This window comes from Haemorhous mexicanus, chromosome 2, assembly GCF_027477595.1.
Source record: "Haemorhous mexicanus isolate bHaeMex1 chromosome 2, bHaeMex1.pri, whole genome shotgun sequence".
Taxonomy (NCBI): Eukaryota; Metazoa; Chordata; class Aves; order Passeriformes; family Fringillidae; genus Haemorhous; species Haemorhous mexicanus.
The window spans coordinates 26699082-26719238 of NC_082342.1; the positions used below are offsets into that span (position 1 = coordinate 26699082).

Genomic DNA, 20157 nt, shown 5'->3' on the forward strand with positions numbered 1-20157 from the left:
GCAGACTCTTTAGCAGTTTCAAAGGTATGCTTTGAAGTGTGTGAAGGAAAAAAAATCAAATTGTGGTATTACACAAAAGTCTTCTTTCCTTCAGGGTTGTAATTTCCCCCCCCTCCTCCTGTAAATCACTAGGACAGTGTCCAAGACACGCACAGTGTATCTCCAGCCTTCTCTGACAGTTTCTAGGTCTGCTCTGTGGCTCTACAGGATCACCGGAGCTGCCTAAGACTGGAAATGTTCCAGCAGGGTGTTCAGTTTATTTCTACATCTATAAGGTCCAGCGGGTTTTCATGGGATTTTTATGCATAGAAAATTTAGTTCCAGGTGTGCTTCAGAGGTGCTTTTAAGCATTGAGGAGCTTTATGTTTTCTTCATCCCAAGCCCTGTTGGTTTTTGATTCACAAGCTGAGGTGGCAGACAAAGGGCTCCAATAAAATGTTTAAACTGTTCTTTCAGTAATTTCAGAGCTGTTTCCTCTGTGATGTGGAAGGTATGCATGAAACAGATGATGGTGCAGGCCAGTTTCATGGTTTTGTTTGTAGTACTCTGGAGTGATCTACAGCATTCGCTAGGGACCTCATCTCTTTCCGGTAATGCAGCACTCTTTCGGACTCTTAAAGATGTTCAAGCACGTTACCATCCTTTCTTATGCACATTCTGTAGGCATGACAGGACTTTTCAAACAAAAAGAGAATGAATTTAAATCCCTCCAAGACGTTGGATCTAGACTGGTAAAGCCGGTGCTGGCACAAAAATGGTGTAGCAAAATGTTCTTTCTTCCCTGTTGATGATGCCGATGTGAGCGGTGTCTGTCACAGTATAGTCTCCTCCCTAGGAACATATTGACTTGGAAAAGCAACACCTTTCCTGCCTCACAATGAGGTGATGATGAACTGCCTGGTTTAGTCTACATCAGTTGTTTGTATTTTTCAATTACATTGGTCACATGAAGGTGTAACATAGTGGGATGCTCTGTCATGCTGACACAGCTCCTCCAGCTCCTGGCCTTGCTTACTGCCCATCATTACAAAATCTTTGGAGAAAGCCTGCTCTGTTCTCAGCTATTTGTGTGTCTGAACATCTTGCAGAGCTCTTTGGGAAGCAGTTTTGGATGAGAAGGGGCTATGTGGTTAACCAGGATTATTTCAAGCTTCTAAAGCCTGAAAATCTAGGAATCTGTTAAGCGAGGACTAAAGGTAAAGGAATTATAAATAAAGGCATTTGGATCTGCCAGACAGCTCCGGATTAACCAGCCTTCTGTCTTCCCTATGCTTCTGCTACTATGTAAAGCATTTTCTGGCTCAAGGGAGTGGCCAGAGCACTGGGAGAGGCAATGGCAGTGGTTTATGCCAGAGGCTCTGCTGGACAAGGTGTATCTTACTGCCCCTACGTGCAGAGTTGATTGATTTGCAGAGTGCTGATCAAGAAAAGACCTAAAAACTATGGCCCTTATATGCAAGGCCCAGCACAAACTTTCACCAAGAAAGGAGGGTTCCAAGGTCCTTTGGCCAGAGTTCCTAGACCCATTCCTGTGCTCTGTGTGTGACACCTCGTGCTCTTCAGCTGGCTGCCTTTCTGGGCTGGTGGATGTGTTGCAATGCATGACACGAAGGTGGCTTTGTAGCAATGCTTTGTGCTCGCTGCTCCCTCCTTCCACAGGAGAACATCTGGTTTGCCTTTTGATGAGGTAATCAGGGGAGGTATTGATGCAGCCAGCATCTTGCAGGAAGTGAGCAGAGTCTATGAATCTGTCTTGAGCTTTTTTATACTGCCCTTCCTGGGCCAGAATGGAACCATCTACAAAGTAATGTCAACTTTAGTGGTACTATGTGCTGAAAAACAGCTGAAGAAACCAGCCCTTAGGAAAGCCAGATGCTTTCCTCAGACAAAGCTGAACTGGGATGAGAGAACAGACTGGCAGGAAGCTGAAGCCTTTAAAGGGATGCAGCCTCTGCAAGAAAGGGAACAGGAGATGGAATGTCTGGGAGGAAGGAACATAGGCAAACAGGATGATTAGGATTTGGTAAGGCCAGCAAAAAAAAGTAGTGGGAGTTGTTCAGTATGTCTGTGGGTAGCACTGCCAACATCAAGTTGCAGAAGCTACTGGCACGTGCCTTTTCCCATCCCTTGTTTTGTGCGCATCTTGAGAAGGCAGAAGCGTTCTGTTGTGGTTCTGGGAAGTCAGGAATGGCTGCAAAAAGCCAAAAGGCCACAGAGTAATGCTGGTGGCCTTCAGAGCTGAGGCTGAAAGAGATACTTAGTGTTGGACTCAACTCTGGTACCTGGCTCCCCTGTTGCCCACAGCCAGTGCCATCACAAATATTCAAGGGAGTCCTGGAGCATCAACCATCTGCTCATGTCCCTTGACCTCACCCCCACAGAGAGACAGAAGTGCTGCTGCCTCTCACCTGAGGCAGAGCAACGTAAGCAGTCCACCTGCGCCACAGCCCTTCTGCCATGAAATAGGATGGAAGAAAGAAATGTGATTCCCTCAGTATTTGTGCTTCTGTCTGGTGGAAAGTGGTCTTTATTTGGGCTGTTCAATTTGCCATGCTCACAGCTGTGCAGTAAAACTTATTAAAACTGACAGGAATCCCCAGGGCAGGAAGCCGGAAAGGTCTTCCCCACATCACCAAAGATACAACAAGCCTAATTCTTCTCTCACTGAGATGCTTAAATCATTATACTGAAATTAATTTTTAATTATATTCATTTTCTTCTTTGGCCCCAAGGGGTTTTTTTGCCTCACATTTCCAGAGGCATTCAGGGATGACACCAGTGTCTGGCAGGAAGAGATTCATTCCCAGAATCACGAAGGAAGCTCAGGAGAATTCCTGACCTGGGCCTCAGAGAAAATGTATCCCTGTTGAAGAAAGGTGTGGTTGGCATCAGAGCTGGTGGACTCCTGATCTGACACTTGAGGCAGTAAGGAACCAAGGAAAGGTGGCATGAGTAATGTCAGAAAAGCATAACAAGAAGGGTCACTGCTATGTCTTAAGATTGACTATTTGGGGAGTAATAGAAAATAACTGGATCAGTGGCTTTTGAGATTGAAAGGCAGCATTGGTCTGGGATGCATCTTCTACATCCTGTTCAATGTCATTCAGCTAGAGGTACTTACCAGCTGATGCTGACTTTGAAGAAGTACAGTTTTGAATCCCTCACACCTTGAAATTCCTACAGTCTTGTGAGCCTTCCTTTGCTCATAAGGAAGAAGGTCAGGCGGCAAAATACTGCCAGGAGATTACATTGTTATGTGAATATGAATTCATTATCATAATTAGATAAGGAAAAACGCACTTCAGTGGCTCATTCAAAGGTTCATGCAGATTAGGGATACTTGCATTGGTCAGAGAAAGAACTGATGAGCCAGGTGTATTTGACAGCCAGGGTTTGTCGCTTTATGACCAAATCATCACACACTTAACTGAAACTAATCAGATTGCTACTGCTGTCCTCTGGGTTGTCCACAATTCCTATTTGTCGTTTTCTGAGTGTCACCATATCAGCAGCCTGCAGGCTGTTGATCCTGCCTTGAAATGCCAGCATTGATTAGACATTCTTCAGAAAACATCAGCAACAGCAATAAGCTGCAGCTAAGCTCTGTCTTCCAGGGCAGCTGCCATCCTGAGGAGGTTGTGCTGACCCCAGTGGGAACAGGGAACCCCCTGCCACTCCAGTTCCCCTCAGAGAGGCAGACTCCAGATGCACTCCCTTCTCTTCCCAAGGGGGAAGCTCCCTGTGCTTAGCCCCACAGTAGGGTCCAGCTGAGCTCAGCTGAGTATTTGGCCAGGCCAGGCCAGCCCCTAAGAGATCTAAGGAGGGTTACCTGGAGAAGTGAGATTTTTCTGCATGGCTTTGCTTTGTCCTTGTAGTCTGGCAAATGTGGATTTTAATATCTGCAGCTGGGACTGTTAAAACAACACGTCCAACAGCTGCTGCAAGGTGCCTGCAGAATACTCAGTGAGCAGTGTCACCTGCAGAGCACTGGTCTGTCATGGCAGGTGAAACCTACCTCCTCCATAAATTCCTTGCTTTTTCAGGAATCAGCTTTTGTCTCATGGAAGATTGTTTTATCTTCTGCCCCATGAACCTTTGTGCTCTTCTGCTTAAAGATTCTTGCATGATCTGGTGCCTGTTGTGCCTCTGACAAGGCAGAGTGTTTTATGGTTTCCTCTCTGTTTGTATTTTACAGTGTAAAACTCAACATAAGAGCTTTTGGTTTTAACTCTGGATGGCTTCAGTTCAGTGTCTGGCATGACTCAGGATTTTAGTAACTTGGGTAACTTGTGGTTTTGGTCCTAGACCTGAAGTTTAACACATGCAACATGTGGCACATCTGTCACAAATGGGGAGCCCCTGGAACAGTGGAATAGCAAACTGTGGGATATGTGGGCTCAGTGGCTCATTCATCTGGGTTCCTGCAGCTGAGCCATAGCCCATGGCTCTGTGAGCTGGGAGATGGTGGATGCAGGGGATAAATGGTGTTTTTCAGTCCGTTTCTCAGGCGTGCTGTAAATGTGTCTAGACAGGCAGTCCTTGGATGGCTGCCTTGTACCTTGTGGGGGGTGGGGCCGATCAGCGTGTATTGCCAGCTCTCCTTCACCTCCAAAGGGTCTTAACTCTCCTCAGCCACGGTGGAGCTGTTTCCTGGCTGCTCTCCCGTTTACAGATGTCTTCCAGCACAGGGGCCCTGAGGTGCCCCATTGCAGCTGCCTGGTGGAGCAGGGTGGAGCTGAGCACAGCCTGCAGGGCCCCGTGCTGCATCTGCACACCTGCCCAGCCCTGGCTGCCACAGTGACCTGTGGCTGCATCCGAGCTCCCTTCTCCTCTCTGCAGGTCTCTGCATTATCCGAAGGCTCTTCAAATGTGAATATCAGCATGTAAATGAGTCCCCACAGAACGCAGAGCATAGTGTCACAGCTCACCTCTCCCAGCCAGTTGTGGAGGCAGGGAAAACAAAACACCAAGGAGGAAAATGTAGAAAATTAAGGTTAGTAGGAGACACTGAGCAGTTGGGAAAGGAGAATGCAGATTACTCGGCTGTAAATAATGAGTGGGGGTGTATCCTGGGGGGGGCCCTCAGCAATCTCTCTGGCTTGCTGGAGAGGGTGGAGAGGCATCAACTGCTTGCGCCTGTAATTGCTTCTGTTCCTTGGCATTTTCTAAAGGATCACCTATGATCATATTGACAGAGGAAAACTGGGCATGGTGCTCAAGCAGCACTTGATGGAGGAGGAGCCAGAGATTATTTTAGTTCCGAGTTGAATATTTGTAATTGTGTGGACACGAAAGTGCTGCTTAGTTTTCTGTCACACCTCCTGTTCTTACCTCTATCCTGAATAATCTTGGGGATCACTCCTTGAAGAACTTGTTCAAGTTCAAGTAAGATCAAACTGACCCCTGAGAGATGCTAGGCCAGGTCTTGAAATGGACCTAGTCATCCTTTAAAAGATCTTTCTTTTCATTTCCTCCTTTCTGACAATTTTTATATAAAGCAACTGGACTGGTGATCTCTGTTATGAAGCATCTTAATGAGAATTACTTGAGTGGAAATCTGTCCACGGTTGGTTAATTTGATTCATACCTCCTCCACCCTGTGTGCTGAGTGCCTCCCATGCTATTCAGCATCTTTGAGCAGATGGAGTAACACTACTGCATGTCTGCCTGGCATAGCTGGCAAACTCTATTTCCAGAATTCATCTGCTGGAAGTGCTTACAGCAGCCTTTGATTTCTTTCCCAGTTGCAAGGAAAATGCAAGTAATAATAAAGACTTCTTGCAGGTGTCCATGTGGATGATTTTTTACAGGGAAAGTGTTAAGAGGACTACGGATGACAAAAGGCTTATAGAAGGAGGTACATTAATTACTAAGATACCAAAACTTCCAATTACACTTGTGTTTTATTGGGTTAAGGCAGTTACAATGCAGTATGGAGGGCACCTGGCCCGGCAAATGACACATGCTCTCCACAAGATCCTCCTCCCAAAACCCAGACAAACCAAAGCAGCAGCTAGAGCTCTGGTAGGTGCTCTGGAGGCAGAGAACAATGGCTTTGGCTTCATATCAGGAAGGAAAGGAAGCCCCTCCCAGATGGAGAAGCTGTGGCATGAACACAGGCAGGAGCAGCACACAGAGTTATGCCCAAAGCTATCAAACGAGCATGGCTGACAGCACAACTAAGCCATGTCCTGGCAGTGAGAGCTGAAGCCTCTGATCCAGTACAGCAAGGGGGCAAAATGGGAGAACCAAGTTGAGGCTCTCTGGCCCATGCCAGGTTTGTCTATATGAGGGGAAGAGCATTAGAATGCCCTGATTCGAGACCAGCTTACGGTACATCAGGACTTGTCTGTTTTTTTCTGGAGATGCTAGGAAAGGAGACCATGGCCAGGCTGTATTTGGCCAGCTCCTGGCTGCTGGGATATACAGATGCCATATGTGAGGACAAGAGTATTGGCAAGGGGCCTCAGGGAGAGTCCTGGGGCTGATCCCAAGGCAAACGTCCATTCTTACAGGGAGGAATGTTATGAAACAGCTCTCCCCCAGGTATGGGCTGTAACTGGAAGTTATTGCAGCAGCCAAGTGGTACAAACCCTAAATCTAGCAGTGCTCCTGTCAGGAAAGGAGCACAGGTGAAGATTGGTTCCAAGGAAATTGTGAACAAGTTTGGAGACAGGGTGCATGCAACCAGCTGAAAAAACAGGTTTGAAACTATGGCAGCTATAAAGAGCCTTGTTCTTTTGGTGGCCCCAGTAGATCACTGGGGTGTGTGGTAGTTAAGTAGTGGACAATCTATCACTGGTCCTTGGGTCAGGAGGAGAGGGGACCCTGGGGTAATGTTGCACTTGTCATGCGAGCTGACCTACCAGAGGGAGAGCAGCCACCTCTCTACCTTGCAAGGAGCAGTAAAATAGAAGCTGGCAGCAAAAGGGAAGATTTCATTTACAGCTAGGGTGATTTTCTCAAGCACTTAGACTGACCCAGTTTTACAGGCAAACCTTTTGATGGAAACAACAGGAAAGTTGTTATTTCTCTATCAGTGCTCCTTTTCTAAGTTTCCTTGTCCAATTTTCACTCTTGGTTCCTGACTGAAGAGATCAGGATCCTTATCAAAGAAGTCAAGTTCTGTCCTCCTACTAGGACTGCTGTGCATGAGCTGGGTGCCTCCTGCAGGCTGAGGTTCCAGCTGTGGGAGGGCAAATGCATTTCCAGCATCTAGGCAGCAGAGATGAGGGATGCCATCTGCGTTTGGGTCGCACGTGCCCTGCAAGTCTGTCAGCTCCCAGGAGTGATGCACTGTGGTGGCTGATCTGATGCACACTCAGGGCTGTGTCCAGCGCTGAGGGACTCACTGGCTTGTCCCTGTCTTCTTCTCCTCCCAGGGGGCTGCTGTAGACCCGTGCAGCCCGGTGTGGCCCCACGGTCAGCAGCAGAGGATCTTGAGGAAGGCTTTGCGGAAGTCAGTGTTGAAGGTTGTGTAGATGATGGGGTTGAGGGCACTGTTGACGTACCCGAGCCAGGTGCTGGCACTGTAAAGCCCTGGAGGTACGTGGCAGGACGGGCAGTGGGCATTGAGGATGTGAATCAAGAAGAAAGGCAGCCAGCAGACTATGAATGCCCCTGGGTTTAGAGAGAGGCAGAAAACAATCCGTGAGTTTAGAGCAGCAACTATTTGGAAAGGGGCCTCCACTGGTGACCTCTCTCTCCAGCCCCTCACTATTTCTCTATTTCCTAAACACTGAAGGCCACGTTTATTCCTGACATAGAGGGATTTGGCAAAAGCTTGGGCTCCTTGAGACCAGCTTTGTGAATGTATGGGGCTTCAGAAGTGGTCTGATGAGAGACAAAAGCAAGTGGCCACAACTTTGAGGGAAAGCTTCAGCTGCTTTAATCAGTTAGGATGAGGGCTGCTTTATTTTCCTGCTACTACTGAGTTAATGGGGGGGATCAGTGCATCTGGTGACCACAGCAGGTGACAGGGACACCAGTCTCCTGGCTTCTCTACCCAGCTGTATGAACTGGGTCCTCTGTGGCTCCTTGCCTCAGTTTCCCTTTTTGTAATCAGATTTAAGAGCCTCTGCATGTATGGAAACTTAGGATTATACCAGCCTTGCAATAGTAAAACAAAGGAAAAGGAAAAGCAAAGGTATTGGCTATTGCTCCCTCTAGTAGGGCTTGTTTGCCACTGATTTTAAACATGAGAGTAGCAAAACATAGTAAATAAAACACTAACATATGTGGCTCTCAACATTTGGGAGCATTATTCTAGATCCCTAAATGTCCCACTACTGTCTCTCCTGAGTTTGTGAAGGAGTAACAGCTGAAGCCAAGGCCCAGCTTGCATTTTTTTTAAAAATCTCAATATTGTTATTAGGGGGTTCTGTGCTCCTGGAAGTCCCACACCATCACCCCTTGCACCCCACAGGCAGAATGGCTCTCACTCACCCAGGACAATTGCCAGCATCTGTGTAGCCTTCCTCTCCCGCAGCTGGATCAGTCGGGGCTGCTGCTGGGCCAGCCTCAAGCTGCTGATGGTTCTACCATTGCTGAGCCTCCGTACCTCCACTGCCGGCTTTGTGCTCCTCCTCCTCTCTTCCCACCTCCTGCTTTGGGTAGTCCCTGGTGCCTTGGTGAGCGATGCCTCGTGGCAGAAGCTTCGGTATCGCTGCAGGCTGAAGACAGCGAGCAACCTCCTTTTTGTAGACATCTCCTGGCCCGTGCATTTGAGCGAGAGACAGGGGGAAAAGGTGCCTTGGCATCTGTTTGGCAAAGCTTTCCTCTCCATGTGTTCCTGCAAAAGATGATGCCACAGAGGATCTGGAAACCATCCAAACTGCTCATTGGGCCAGAGGATGATGAGGGAAGTTGTAAGAGTTATCCTTAGCCTCACTTGCCTCTTATGTTGCACCACGTCCTCTGCACTGACCCAGGGGTTACCCAGCAGTTGACAACACTTTGCCTCCATCCCGCCAAGGAGAAGTATGAGAACAGTAAAAGCAGGAATACCTGCTCTGCTAACCTCCTATCTGTATTTTTGTGTTGGCCCTGCTCCCCTTAGCATCCCCAACCTTTTAATGTAGCTTCACTGTGCAAAAATGGGCAAAAGGAGTGGATATGCATGACCAGGTAATTCCTTTCAAACTGTTGTTTTGGTTCCCATGGTTGCAGATATTTCATCTAGAAAGGTCAGTGGAACAAATGTTGCATGTACCATGAGTATTTTGACCTCTTAAAGTCTGTCAGAGGATTTTTTTATTTTAATAACAGATGTTAAAGCCTGTGAAGCCCTGAGAGTGAAGCTTCATAGAGCAAAAATCAATAAATGAAGACATTAAAATCAATAAATGAAGAAATTATGCAAAAAATGAAGACATGCATGGCTGAGAAAACCCTGCTCTGAAGAAATACTGAAGCAGGCTGTGCTCTTTTCTACTTGCCACTTCTAGAGGGCAGAGATACACAGGGAATATCCTCTTTCTAGGGGTCTGTAAAGGATTTAACTGGAGCTTCTGCACCTCCAAATATCATGGTGTATGAGCAAGGAACGGGATGAAAACATGTCATGTCCCTCCTTATGCTTTCTGTTCTGTGTTTTAACCCTTTGAGGAGAAGAGATGATGCATTCCTCTCCTTTTTGACAGCTCCTACTGGGTTCATGTGGCTCTTACTTGGTATGCATGACACGGTTTGGGGCTGGCGCTCTGGCTGCCCTGCTGGGTGAGGATTCGCTTCTTTTGCCTCTGTCTGAGCACGAGGTAAATCCGGACATAGAGCAGCAGGGTCACCATGAAGGGGAGGTAGAAGGACACCAAAGAGGAGTAGATGACGAAACTAGGGTTGGATATGGAACAGACACTGGGATCCCCTGGGGAGGAGAAGAGAGAGAGGAGTGGCTGAGCTGATTTCGGTTTAGTACAAGGAGGCTCTGGTGTGTTGGCAAAGCGAGACAAAAGGTGGCTGGGGGCAAAGGCAGTCTAAGGAGTGCAGATTATGCTCTGGCTTACCCAATTACCTAAGTGATGCTTAGGATGAACCCAACACAGGGCCATCAAGGATTAGCAAGCATGCATCTGCCTGCTTTTCTGGCCAACAGCTCTTTTCTCTTCTCTCATGTCTATTCCCATCCTTTCTCCTATTCCTTTGAGAGCCTCTGAGCTGGCTAGAGGCAGAGTGTGCATTCACCCCTATCCGTCTGAACGAGGCAGAGGGGGGGCAGCAGAATTTCCCACTCCCATCCCTTTCTGGCCTCAAGCACTGCAGAGAGGATGGATGGGGAGCAGAAGCTTCTGCTTGTGACTCAGTGAGAAGGAAGGCTCCCCTGCTCCTCTGCCTCCAGGGAGATTGTGTTGTCCTAGCTAAGGGAAAGGAAAAAGACCAACCTGCTTCCAAGGTGGAGGCCAAGTTGTTTGCCCTCCTCAAGGGATTAGTCAAGGAAGCAGACAGCCAGCTGGATAGGAAGGAGGTCTCTAACAAGCAATGCTAATACGCAATCCTTGCTGTTTTGAAATGTTCCTATATCAGGCTGAAACTGTGCTTCTGAACCTGCTGGTATCACAAGATGCCATTAAGTCTGGTGGGTGTGGGTGTGCTGTATGTGCTGCACGTTTTGCTCTCATGTGTGCTCAGAGATTATTTGCTGGGCATCTGAAGACCTGGACACCTTGATGGGCATTGATTTGGCAGAAGAGCAGGCAGGTTTGCCCTTTAGAGTGATAGCCACTGTCTGCCTAAGCAAATGGCAAGTTTATAGACACATGGGGATATTTCTCTCCCTTCATAGTGTGGTTTTCAGTTCCTTAAAACTTCCTGTAACTTGGCAAATCTGCAGACCCATGTTAAATTACTTGGCCATACACAGGGCAGCTTCACTGCCAACCCCTCCTGCGTGCTATTGTTCAGGATATCACCTACCTGTAGTGTTGAAGCCAAAGAGGAGAGGGCATGACACTGCAAATGCCAGCATCCAAACTATCACAATCATGAGAGAGACTCTCCTGCAGGAGCTCTGCCCAGTGCTGTACTGGTACTGAACTGGTTTCACCACTGCGGTGTATCTGCAGACCAAACCAGCTCCGGGAAGAGAAGGTGGAGGAAGGAGGGAGGAAAAGGACCAGGTTTTTAAAAGGAGAAGTGAAAGCAGCACAGGGAACATGATGGTAAATGTGGTGAAGAAATAGAAGAGGAAAGCAGAGAAAATCAGATGATGGGATCAGCAATTTGTAGAAATGGTACGTGGGGCATTGCGGGGAGGAACAGAGGAAATCAGAGTTAGTTGGCAGCAGTGCAGAGAAACGCTCAGCAGAGCTCACAGCATGCAAAGCTACAGGGTTTGGGCTACCTGATGAATCAAGAAACCCCAGGAAATCCCTAACCCTCAAGGCCCTAGAGTTATACGGGCACTGCTGTGAAAGAGCACTCTCTGGAGTAACCACAAACTACTAAACTCTGTCTCAGCTGCCTAGTCTGGTGTTAGCCTGACAGGCAGAGTGTTGCCTGGGGGCAGGTTGTCAAGGACCTTCAGTTGCTGGGGTGCTCCAGGAGATGCAGCTCAGCAGGGCAGGGATTTGGAAGGCACAGGAGTGTCATCTTTAAGAGAACCTGGGGGCTGTGTCTTGCAGACAGAGCCAAACTGAAATGGGAATACAGATTCCCATGGAGGAACACCGAACCAAAGCAGCACCGAGAGCTGCCATGCATTATTATCCTTGAACTACACGTTACAAAGGTACAGCATGCAGTATTTTTCCCTTCTCTCATTCCTTGGTCCCAGTAGGATCACATGTGCCAAGGTTTTGGCTCCCAGCCTTCAGCATTGCTTAAAATAGGCTCAGTTTAAAAATGCAGAAAACCAGAGCAAAGCTTGAGATTACACAGCAATAATCTTCATCTCTGTCTGTGAATATGGCAGGATTTTGTTATTAAAGCTTCATGAGTGAGATCTCCAGAAGGAGAAACCCTCTTTGACACTCATGGGAGTTGGATGACCAATTGTGGTTTTTGCCTTTAACAAGCTTGAGGATGTGGTTGGCTATCTACTGGGGATGTTTTATTGCTTGTGTCTCCTTGACCTCCAGTGCAGACCTCTTCTTGCAGAGCCACATTAACAGCAGGAGTGGCAGGGACAGACCTTCAGGGGTTTGTTGTCCTGAGGACACTGATGCTGTCTGTGCTCACCCCATTCTTTGTCCCTGCCTCACTGGGGCACAGGGCTGACCCCCATATCCAGGCTGTCCCCCTGGATGCTGCTGTGTCTCACCTGTCAATGCTGATGGCACAGAGGTTCAGAATGCTGGCTGTGCACATCATTACGTCCATGGTGACGAAGATATCGCAACCAATACGGCTGAACGTCCAGACCCCTCCGGTCACCTGCACCAGTGACACAAAACTGTCAGCCTTGCTCTGCACCAGGTCCTGACAAGTTATGTGTGAGGAGCTGCTCTCCTCCAAGTATCTCAGCATCTGGAGAGGCTCCACAGTGATGGGCAAAGGGAAACTGAGGCACCTGTGTTGTGTGCAAGATAACACAGCAGTAGGTCATGGAGAAGGAGCCTCATTTTAATTTCAGTCCTTTATGTGCTCTTACAGAGGAAGGCAGGGAGAAGAGAAGAAACAGCAGCTATCCCTTCTCTCAAGGCCTAGCATGAAAAATTGATTTAAATTTGCTATCACTGTATTTATCCTTTGATTAATGATTATCTGAGAAAATCTAAGGGCTGAAAGTTTTTCTCAGCTTAGCTGCCAGAGTGCTCTTGCAGGCAACGAGCTGGAAAAGTGCTGCAAATTTTTTGCATTTATGTATGAAACTGAGATCTGAGACTGAGGCGTCTCAAAAACCTTATTTGAATTCTTATCTCAGTTACAGATTTTGATTATTAGATCTGAGTGAGAGCTCACAGGCTACTCAGATAAAGGGGCTTGAGTTGCTACCAGGCTGTTCTGGTTGTTTTGGATTTTTAATCTGAAGTGTGTGATTGTGGAAGCTCAGCCACAGCTAGTCTTAGCGATGGAGAAGGCATCAAGTTCTTGACAATGACCTTTTTGATTGATAAGCATGTTCCATGCACTGGGTGGCCCTGCTGTCCTTGGGGTTGGGATGACAGCCTGATTCTGAGGGAGGTGGTCTGCCTCAGTGCCCACTCCTTGTAGGAGATGGAGGGCAGGCTGCCTCCTTGTTCAGCTGCAAAAAAAAACCAGTCCTGTGCTGAATGGGGGAGTAGGAGAGAAAAAAGGGGGAAAGTCCATGCTTGGGAGAGAGCCTCGATTTTGGCCTTTGGCCCTGTAGATCCTGCTGTTTCATCTCGGTCCTGGGAAGCAATCAGAAACTGCCACTAGTTTCTGGTCTCTCTGCTCACATTTAGACAACATCTGGAATACTGCACCTGGCTTTGAGGCATCAGTCGAGGAAAAACATTGATAAACAGGAGTGAGTTCAGTGGAGAGCCACCAAAACAATCCATAGGGGCCAGGGCAGCTGTGAGGACTAGCTAAGGGAGCAGGACCTTTTCAGTCTGGAAAAGAGATGGCTTTGAGGGGTGGGAGACTAACAGCCCTCTGGTGCCTAGTGGGAGGTTATTGAAAAGGTTGAAGGCAAGTTGCTAAGAAGATGGAGCTGGGTTTTTCACAGCAGTGGTGTGGTGGGAGGACAAGAAGCAACAGGAATGAGCTGGAAGAAAGGTGCAAACTGGTCATGAAGGTTACTTTTCTGACTACAGGGACAGTGGGACAGTGGAGCCAGTTGCTTGGTAAGTCCATGTAGGATCCATCCTAGGAGCTTTTCAAAACCCATTCAAAAATACCTATCCTAGACCATACTGGAGAGGGTGCCACGAGTAAGCTTGGCTGCTTAGGTCAACCCTGCAAGTGTTGGTGCCTAGCAAGCATGCAGTGCCTGCAAAGAAAAGCACTTGTACAAATACAAAATTCACTCTGTGAGAATTATTTAAGAAATAACACTGAGAAATGTAAATGGTTTTGATATTGGCAGCATTCCCACACATGGGCACACAAACTTGCTGAGGTGAGCTGTGTCTTTAGGGTGTTCTCTGCTGGACCCAGCTGCTACATTTCAGAAATCAGGTATTGAATGAGGCAGTCTTCCATTAGCCCTTCTGACCCTGAATGAATGCAGGGGAGGGAAATGGGAATTGGCTTGCAGAATGCAGAAAGGAACTGTGCTTTCTTCTCCAGTTCTGTTGATAATGGTGGTGCTCCTTTGTTTTCTTACAAAAAAGTAAGTAAAGGGGAAAAAGTCAAACCAAAACCACCGAGCTTTTCCACACAGTTAGGTGAGCTACAAGACATGCAGTCTGAAGGCTGTCCATCTGAGATTAGGGACCTTAATAGGTAGGTTCAACTTCCTAAGAAACACTACACTGGTTTTACTTTCGTTTCAGATTTTGAGAACTAAGTGACCACCTCAAAATATATTAAAAAATTGCTGGAAGCCTTTGCAGTGGGACCCAGTAAGGGATGTTTCTGCAGTTTGAGGTAAAAAGCAATGCAGTTTCTGTGTGAGCTGTGGAATCTGAAGAATATTTCACCAAGCCAGTGGCAGGTGTTCACATGAAAGCCAGCTGCTGCTAACCCAGCAGATGAACAAGCACTTAACTGAGGGAGTTTCCAAGGTCCTGTGCATGATAAAATGCTGAGCTCAAGAAAGTGAACCATTAAAACTGAAGAAGGTGCTGGTGGGGATGGCTCAGAAGTGAGCCCTCTCAGGATGATGCTGTCAGATCACACCACCTGCATACTAGACTGCAGCTTGTGTAAGAGTATGCTTGACAGATCAAAATGTTTGGGCTTAAAACCCATTCTTACTTCCACCTGCCACTTCTGAAATGGGGAGTAGCTCTGCTGGAGTTGGTGAAGTAGTTAATATTTACCTGTGGGGTATACGAACCCAGAATTTATTCCAGAATATAATAGTGAAGAAAAGCCTTTTTATTATATGCCTTGTTCAAAATTTTAAAATTCTATTTCTGCTCTTCCTTTTATTGCTCTGTTCTAATCATCTTTGCTACAACAGCTAGAACCTGCTAGTCTGCATTCCTGGTTTTCATGTGCTGGCGGGGTACTTCTTTATCCCTCTGGTGCTTTTTGTTCAGGAATCTCAAAGGATATCCCAGGTATTAACTGAATGAATCCTCACATCCACCTGGGTGAGGTGGATGGTCAAATATTGATCTCTTACAGCTGATGAGAGCAAACTACAGAGAGCTGAGCTGATACAATCTCTCATTACCACTCAGTGATTATGCAGCAGAAGAATGTCCAGGGTGAAATCCTGGCTGTGTCAAACACAATGCTCAAGATCCCTATGGACTATTCAGGTTAGGTTTTCATCTAATCTTCCTTGATGACCAGTCTGCTTTATCTACAAAATTGTGGTGTTATTATTTTTAACTTCCAAACTCTGTAAGAAGCTTTCCAGTTAATGAATTTTATTTTTATTTTTTTAAACTTATTCTTATCCACCACTCTCCTGAATTCTTAGAATAAACAACAGAATCTCCACAATTCACATATGAATGATGCTGTGTTGAGGAGCCCATGGATTGGAAAGTAGGAAACCAAGTTGCATCAGGAAATGGCAGGCATGAAAGTAGTGGTGCATCTAAGCAGGGTCCCTGAAGGATTCTGTGCTTGAGAGCTGATGCCAGCTGCTGCAGGCTCCTGCAGCTGTGGGATGGCTGCTCATGGGTTTGCACAGTGGGAGCACTTGTGCGGTCAGGACTGCTGAGCTGCAATAACTCAGCTCTGTCCTCCCTCTGACACCAGTCCAGTAGAGCTCCTGGAGCTCACAGAGCAGCTTAGGTCTCACTGCTCCTATGTGAGAGACAAGATGAGGAGAAGTGTGACTCCCATACGGTCTCAGCAGATTGGACCTCAGTGACAACCTTCTCCTGAAGCTTTCTTCCCCTTTGGAGGTAGAACTGGATGTTGTGAGAAGCTTGAGGAGGGTGTTCCCAGCCATGCTGCTGCATGTCCTCCTCCATCTACGCAATGACTACATGGCATGATGGTGTTTAATGCCCTCAAACTCCAGTGGGGAGGATACCCTGATGACACTGTCCTGGAAACTTTGGTGAGCTTCAGCAGCCACAGCACCAGGGGTCGGTAAAGAAGAGAGCAGCAGCATTGGTGTGTCAGACCCACATGCTGGCCTCCAGAATGTTACTAGACACACTGCTAAGTAGCACTTCTGCACAGAAACCTCCTTGAGATGAGGATTTTGAGGCTATAAAATGTTCCTGTTGCTGCTCTGTCACAGCCTTCCCAAAAGATTTCTCAGAAAGAGACAGTTCTGTTTGCATGATTGATAAAATAACACATTTCATGGCCACTGATGACTCTAAAAATTGAGTATAAAGCAGCATTTAAATCTGAGGCATTCATCCACCTTAAACTTCTCCATAAATAAGGGCCAGTTCTGAAGTCTGGTTTGGCAAACCTTCAGTAGATGAATAGGTATTCTATACAGTTTTAGGGACTGAATGATTTTTTGGCAATTTCCAGGCTCATGGTGTAGTGAAGCATGATGCCATTTCTGCTTCATTGATGGCATTGCTGATCCATAAACAGCAGCAAATATTGAAAAAACTTTGGGGCTTTTTGGACTGTTTTTTAAATCTTAGTCTTGCTGGAGTCCTAGAGCCCAGCTCCACAGGAAGTCCTGTGCAATGCTGGGATTGGTAGTTTGGATTTGGGATGTGAATGAGTTATTTTCTTTGTTGTCTGGATGACTCTTGCATCAGCTGCTTTGATTATCCAAGCTCCACAGATGGAAATTAGCCTTGAATGGGTCTACAAACACAACTAGGAAATGGACCTACTGTTGTGCTCACAAATCATGACCAAGGCATTGTATGGGGCAGAGGCTGCTCCACAGATGTGCCTCAGTTCCACCCTGTCCAGAGCAAGAGTGAGTGCCAAGTATTTTCTAATGCAAAGCATAATGTGATTTCATTAAGGACTGGAATGCACTTGAGCTGATAGACTATTCCAGTCTCAAATAAAACTTGACTTTTAATAATATTTTTTAGTTGCAATTAAACTGAAGAGTCTAATTCTGTCTTTCTGGGATGGCTTCCCACACACACACACACACACACAGAGAGACACACTCTTATACCTTTTTTTTAATAATTCCATGTAGCACACCCAAGCAGTACACAGCCTGCAGGACAGCTCCAGGGCCGTTCCATGTTGCTACAGCCTTCATTAGGAACGTGACCACGCATGCAGTGGTGTGGTTAAATTCTGCTGATCATTCCTGAGAGGTACTCACCTCCAAGTACACCATCCATGGCATCACCAAAGTAGCCACCAGCAAATCTGCCACCGCCAGACTCACCACAAGGTAGTTGGTTGTGGTTTGCAAGGTGCGTTCCCTCAGCACAGCCAAGCAGACCAGCACGTTCCCAAAGATGATGGCCAGAATCAAGATGCAGTAGCAGAGGGCGTAGTAGGTGTGTGAATGGGTCAGCTCAGGCTCTGTGGTGCTGTTTGCCCCACAGGGAATGGGGTCTGTTGCGTTAGGATGGCTGCTAGCTCTGGTGAAGAGTGCCATGGGGCTGCCACTGCAAAGAGAAAGAAAGGACTGAAAATCAGAGCTCTGCAATGACTGTGGAAAACAGTACCCCCTTTGGGTACTGGTATGATTTTTATACTTTCTGTATGAATTCTCCTTCAAGCCAATCAGAAAGGTATTTTTTCTGATCATATACAGGCAGAGCTTTGCTTAAAGACCTGCTTGGTCTGTTCTGTTCTTCACTGAATCTAAACCAAGAGAAGAATGTAAGATTTCACCTCCTGTGTGCATGTGAAAGGTGGATCTTACCAACCAATGCAGCTGTTTGGAAAGTGGGCAATGGTTTTGAGAAGCACCAAAGTCACACCACAGTATAAGTCAGCTGGGCAAGAGTGCAGCCTGAAAGACAACAATTTGAAATGATGAGCAAGACCCAGCACAGCAATCCAAACATACTAGGGCTTGGCCAAAATTTGGATCTTATATATTTTCTTCTGGAAAGTATCCTCTTCTTTCTCTCATCAAAAAATATCTTCAATAAGTTCACACACTCAAGTGCTTGGCAGCCTGGCAGCAAGCACCACCTCCAGAATTCCTCCTTTCCTGCAGCATCTCCCAACCCTTGCCTGTCTTGTAAAGAGTTGACTGCTGGTGCTGTTCCCATTCCATCCATACGGTGCTCTGTGTTTTCCGTGCCTGGCCAGAAGATATGCTTCCTGTACTGAAAAGCAAACCAGCTTGATGTTTGGGATGAAATAATGGAAAGATGCTTGCAGGGTGCTCTGCATTTATTTTTCTTACAATAGATTCAAGTCTGTTCTCAGTAACCTACCTTTCCTTGACTTAAGAGGAGGATCTTTTTCCAGAAATATGAAAGCTGCTGTACTGAGGTTGTTCCATGACATTTAATGGCTTGTATCTTTTTTTTCCCTTTGCTACTGCTCCTGTTGCTGAACTCATCATCAGTATGACAGGTATGAAAAGCAAGGACAAAACACTGCAATACCAATGGTATAAATATTACTCTGTTTCACCTCACCCCTTGAACAGCAGCATGTGTGATGCACAGCTGTGCAATGGGTATAAATTGCTCCAACCCCTTGGGATATACTCATCCTTAAAACTGTTGCCACTCTCCCCTGATGCTTTGTAGCTGGGAGGGCAAGGGTTGAATGAGAGGGAAACTGAACTTCCCCATGTCTTGTGAACACAGACCCCTCAGAACAGGGGTGAAACAATCTCTTATGGCTTGTGCTTGTCTCTATCTTTCTTCTGCCTGACCCTGACAAAGAAGCTAAGCTTTCCACTGGATCACGAAGATCTCTTGTAGCATGAGTGCTGCTGCTGGGTCCAGGATTGTTCATAAACAGTCGAGCTGCAGCCACCCAAAGACAGGATTCATTTCACTGTGTCCCTTGCACAGACACAGTTCCCACTCTGGGAATTCTGTATTGTCAGGAGCCAGGAAAGGCTGGTACTGTAGTGCTGGAAAAAGCAGCTGCCTAGGTGATAAGCACGGCCAGAGCAGGGAATGAACAAAACATCACCAATAATATACATAACCAGAAGGCGTAAGGCATCCCAACACACAGTTTTGCTGTGGGTTTCCTGTCTTGTCTTCTGTTTCTTATATTCATGAGCACTATTTTTGGTTCTCACCCCAAAGTCAGTCTTCCCTACTGAGATCAGTCCCAGCCCTACCAGGTCCCTCATCCCTGGACTGTCCTCAATGCCCCCCCCCCCCCCCCGCCCCCGATCCTGCTCACTCCACACCTGGCCAGGGTGCTGCTGCCAATCCAGGCACGTACCAGTGTACCTGGATACTCTCATAGAGGGGTGGCAGGACACCCACCACCCTGGGTAACGGGGTGACAAACTGCCATGGGGACAAGGGTCGCAGACGTGGGGAACGGCAGGGGGAGGGGGGAGGGGGGAAAAGGGACGCTCCTCCCGTGGGTCTCCGCTTCGGAGGGGTCCGGCTGTCTGTCCCGGCTCGCATGGCAGGTCCAGGAGCGGGAAAGGGTTCGGGGTCCGAGCATGGGGTCCAGGTGTGGCGGTGGCTTTGGGTTCATCTCCAGCTGCGGGAGCTCCCGCTGTTGCGCGGCTCCCGCACCCGAGGGGCAGCGGGAGCTGTGCCGCTCCCCGTGGTGACCCCGGGCCCGGCTGCCGAGTGCCTCGGCGATGCCGCGGGGGGCCGGGGGCTGGGGCAAACCGGTCAAGGAGGGAGGCGGGGAGCTGCGGGAAAAGGGACTGCCGGCACCAGGCCGGAGGGGAGCGGGAGGCAGCAATCAGGACTTACCCCCGGCCCGTCGGGCCGTGCCGCCGCCGAGCAGAGCTCGGTCCCGGTCCTGGTCCCCGGTCCCGCTGACTCCCGGCCTGACCCGCTGCCTCCTGCCGCCTTCCCGGCGCGGAGCCGCGGGGCGGGACCGGGCTGGCCACCTCCTCCCGCCCGCCCCCTGCCCCGGGACCCCGCGGTGCCCGGCGAGGGGGCAGCGGGGCCGGGGCTGCGCTCCCCGTGCCCTCCTCAGGTGCCCGAGAGGTTGCCCTTCTGCTGAAGGGGCGCGGCGGAAGGCGTCTGGGCGAATTTTGGCGCCGGAGTCCGCAGCAAGGGCGTGCTTTGCTGA

General features: G+C 48.0%; 1 protein-coding gene across 1 annotated transcript; it reads right to left on the bottom strand.

Moving 5' to 3' along the window:
• Nucleotides 1-5884: 5884 nt before the first annotated feature.
• Nucleotides 5885-19945, bottom strand: DRD3 (dopamine receptor D3). The gene is made up of 8 exons (XM_059838016.1): nucleotides 19833-19945; nucleotides 17843-17932; nucleotides 17291-17582; nucleotides 12257-12369; nucleotides 10912-11054; nucleotides 9669-9865; nucleotides 8446-8791; nucleotides 5885-7620 (listed from the first exon to the last, which is right to left on the bottom strand). Exons 3-8 carry the CDS (start codon nucleotides 17570-17572, stop codon nucleotides 7424-7426), a joined length of 1278 nt encoding a protein of 425 aa, XP_059693999.1. The 5' UTR covers nucleotides 17573-17582; nucleotides 17843-17932; nucleotides 19833-19945; the 3' UTR covers nucleotides 5885-7423.
• Between the last annotated feature and the right edge of the window lie 212 nt (nucleotides 19946-20157).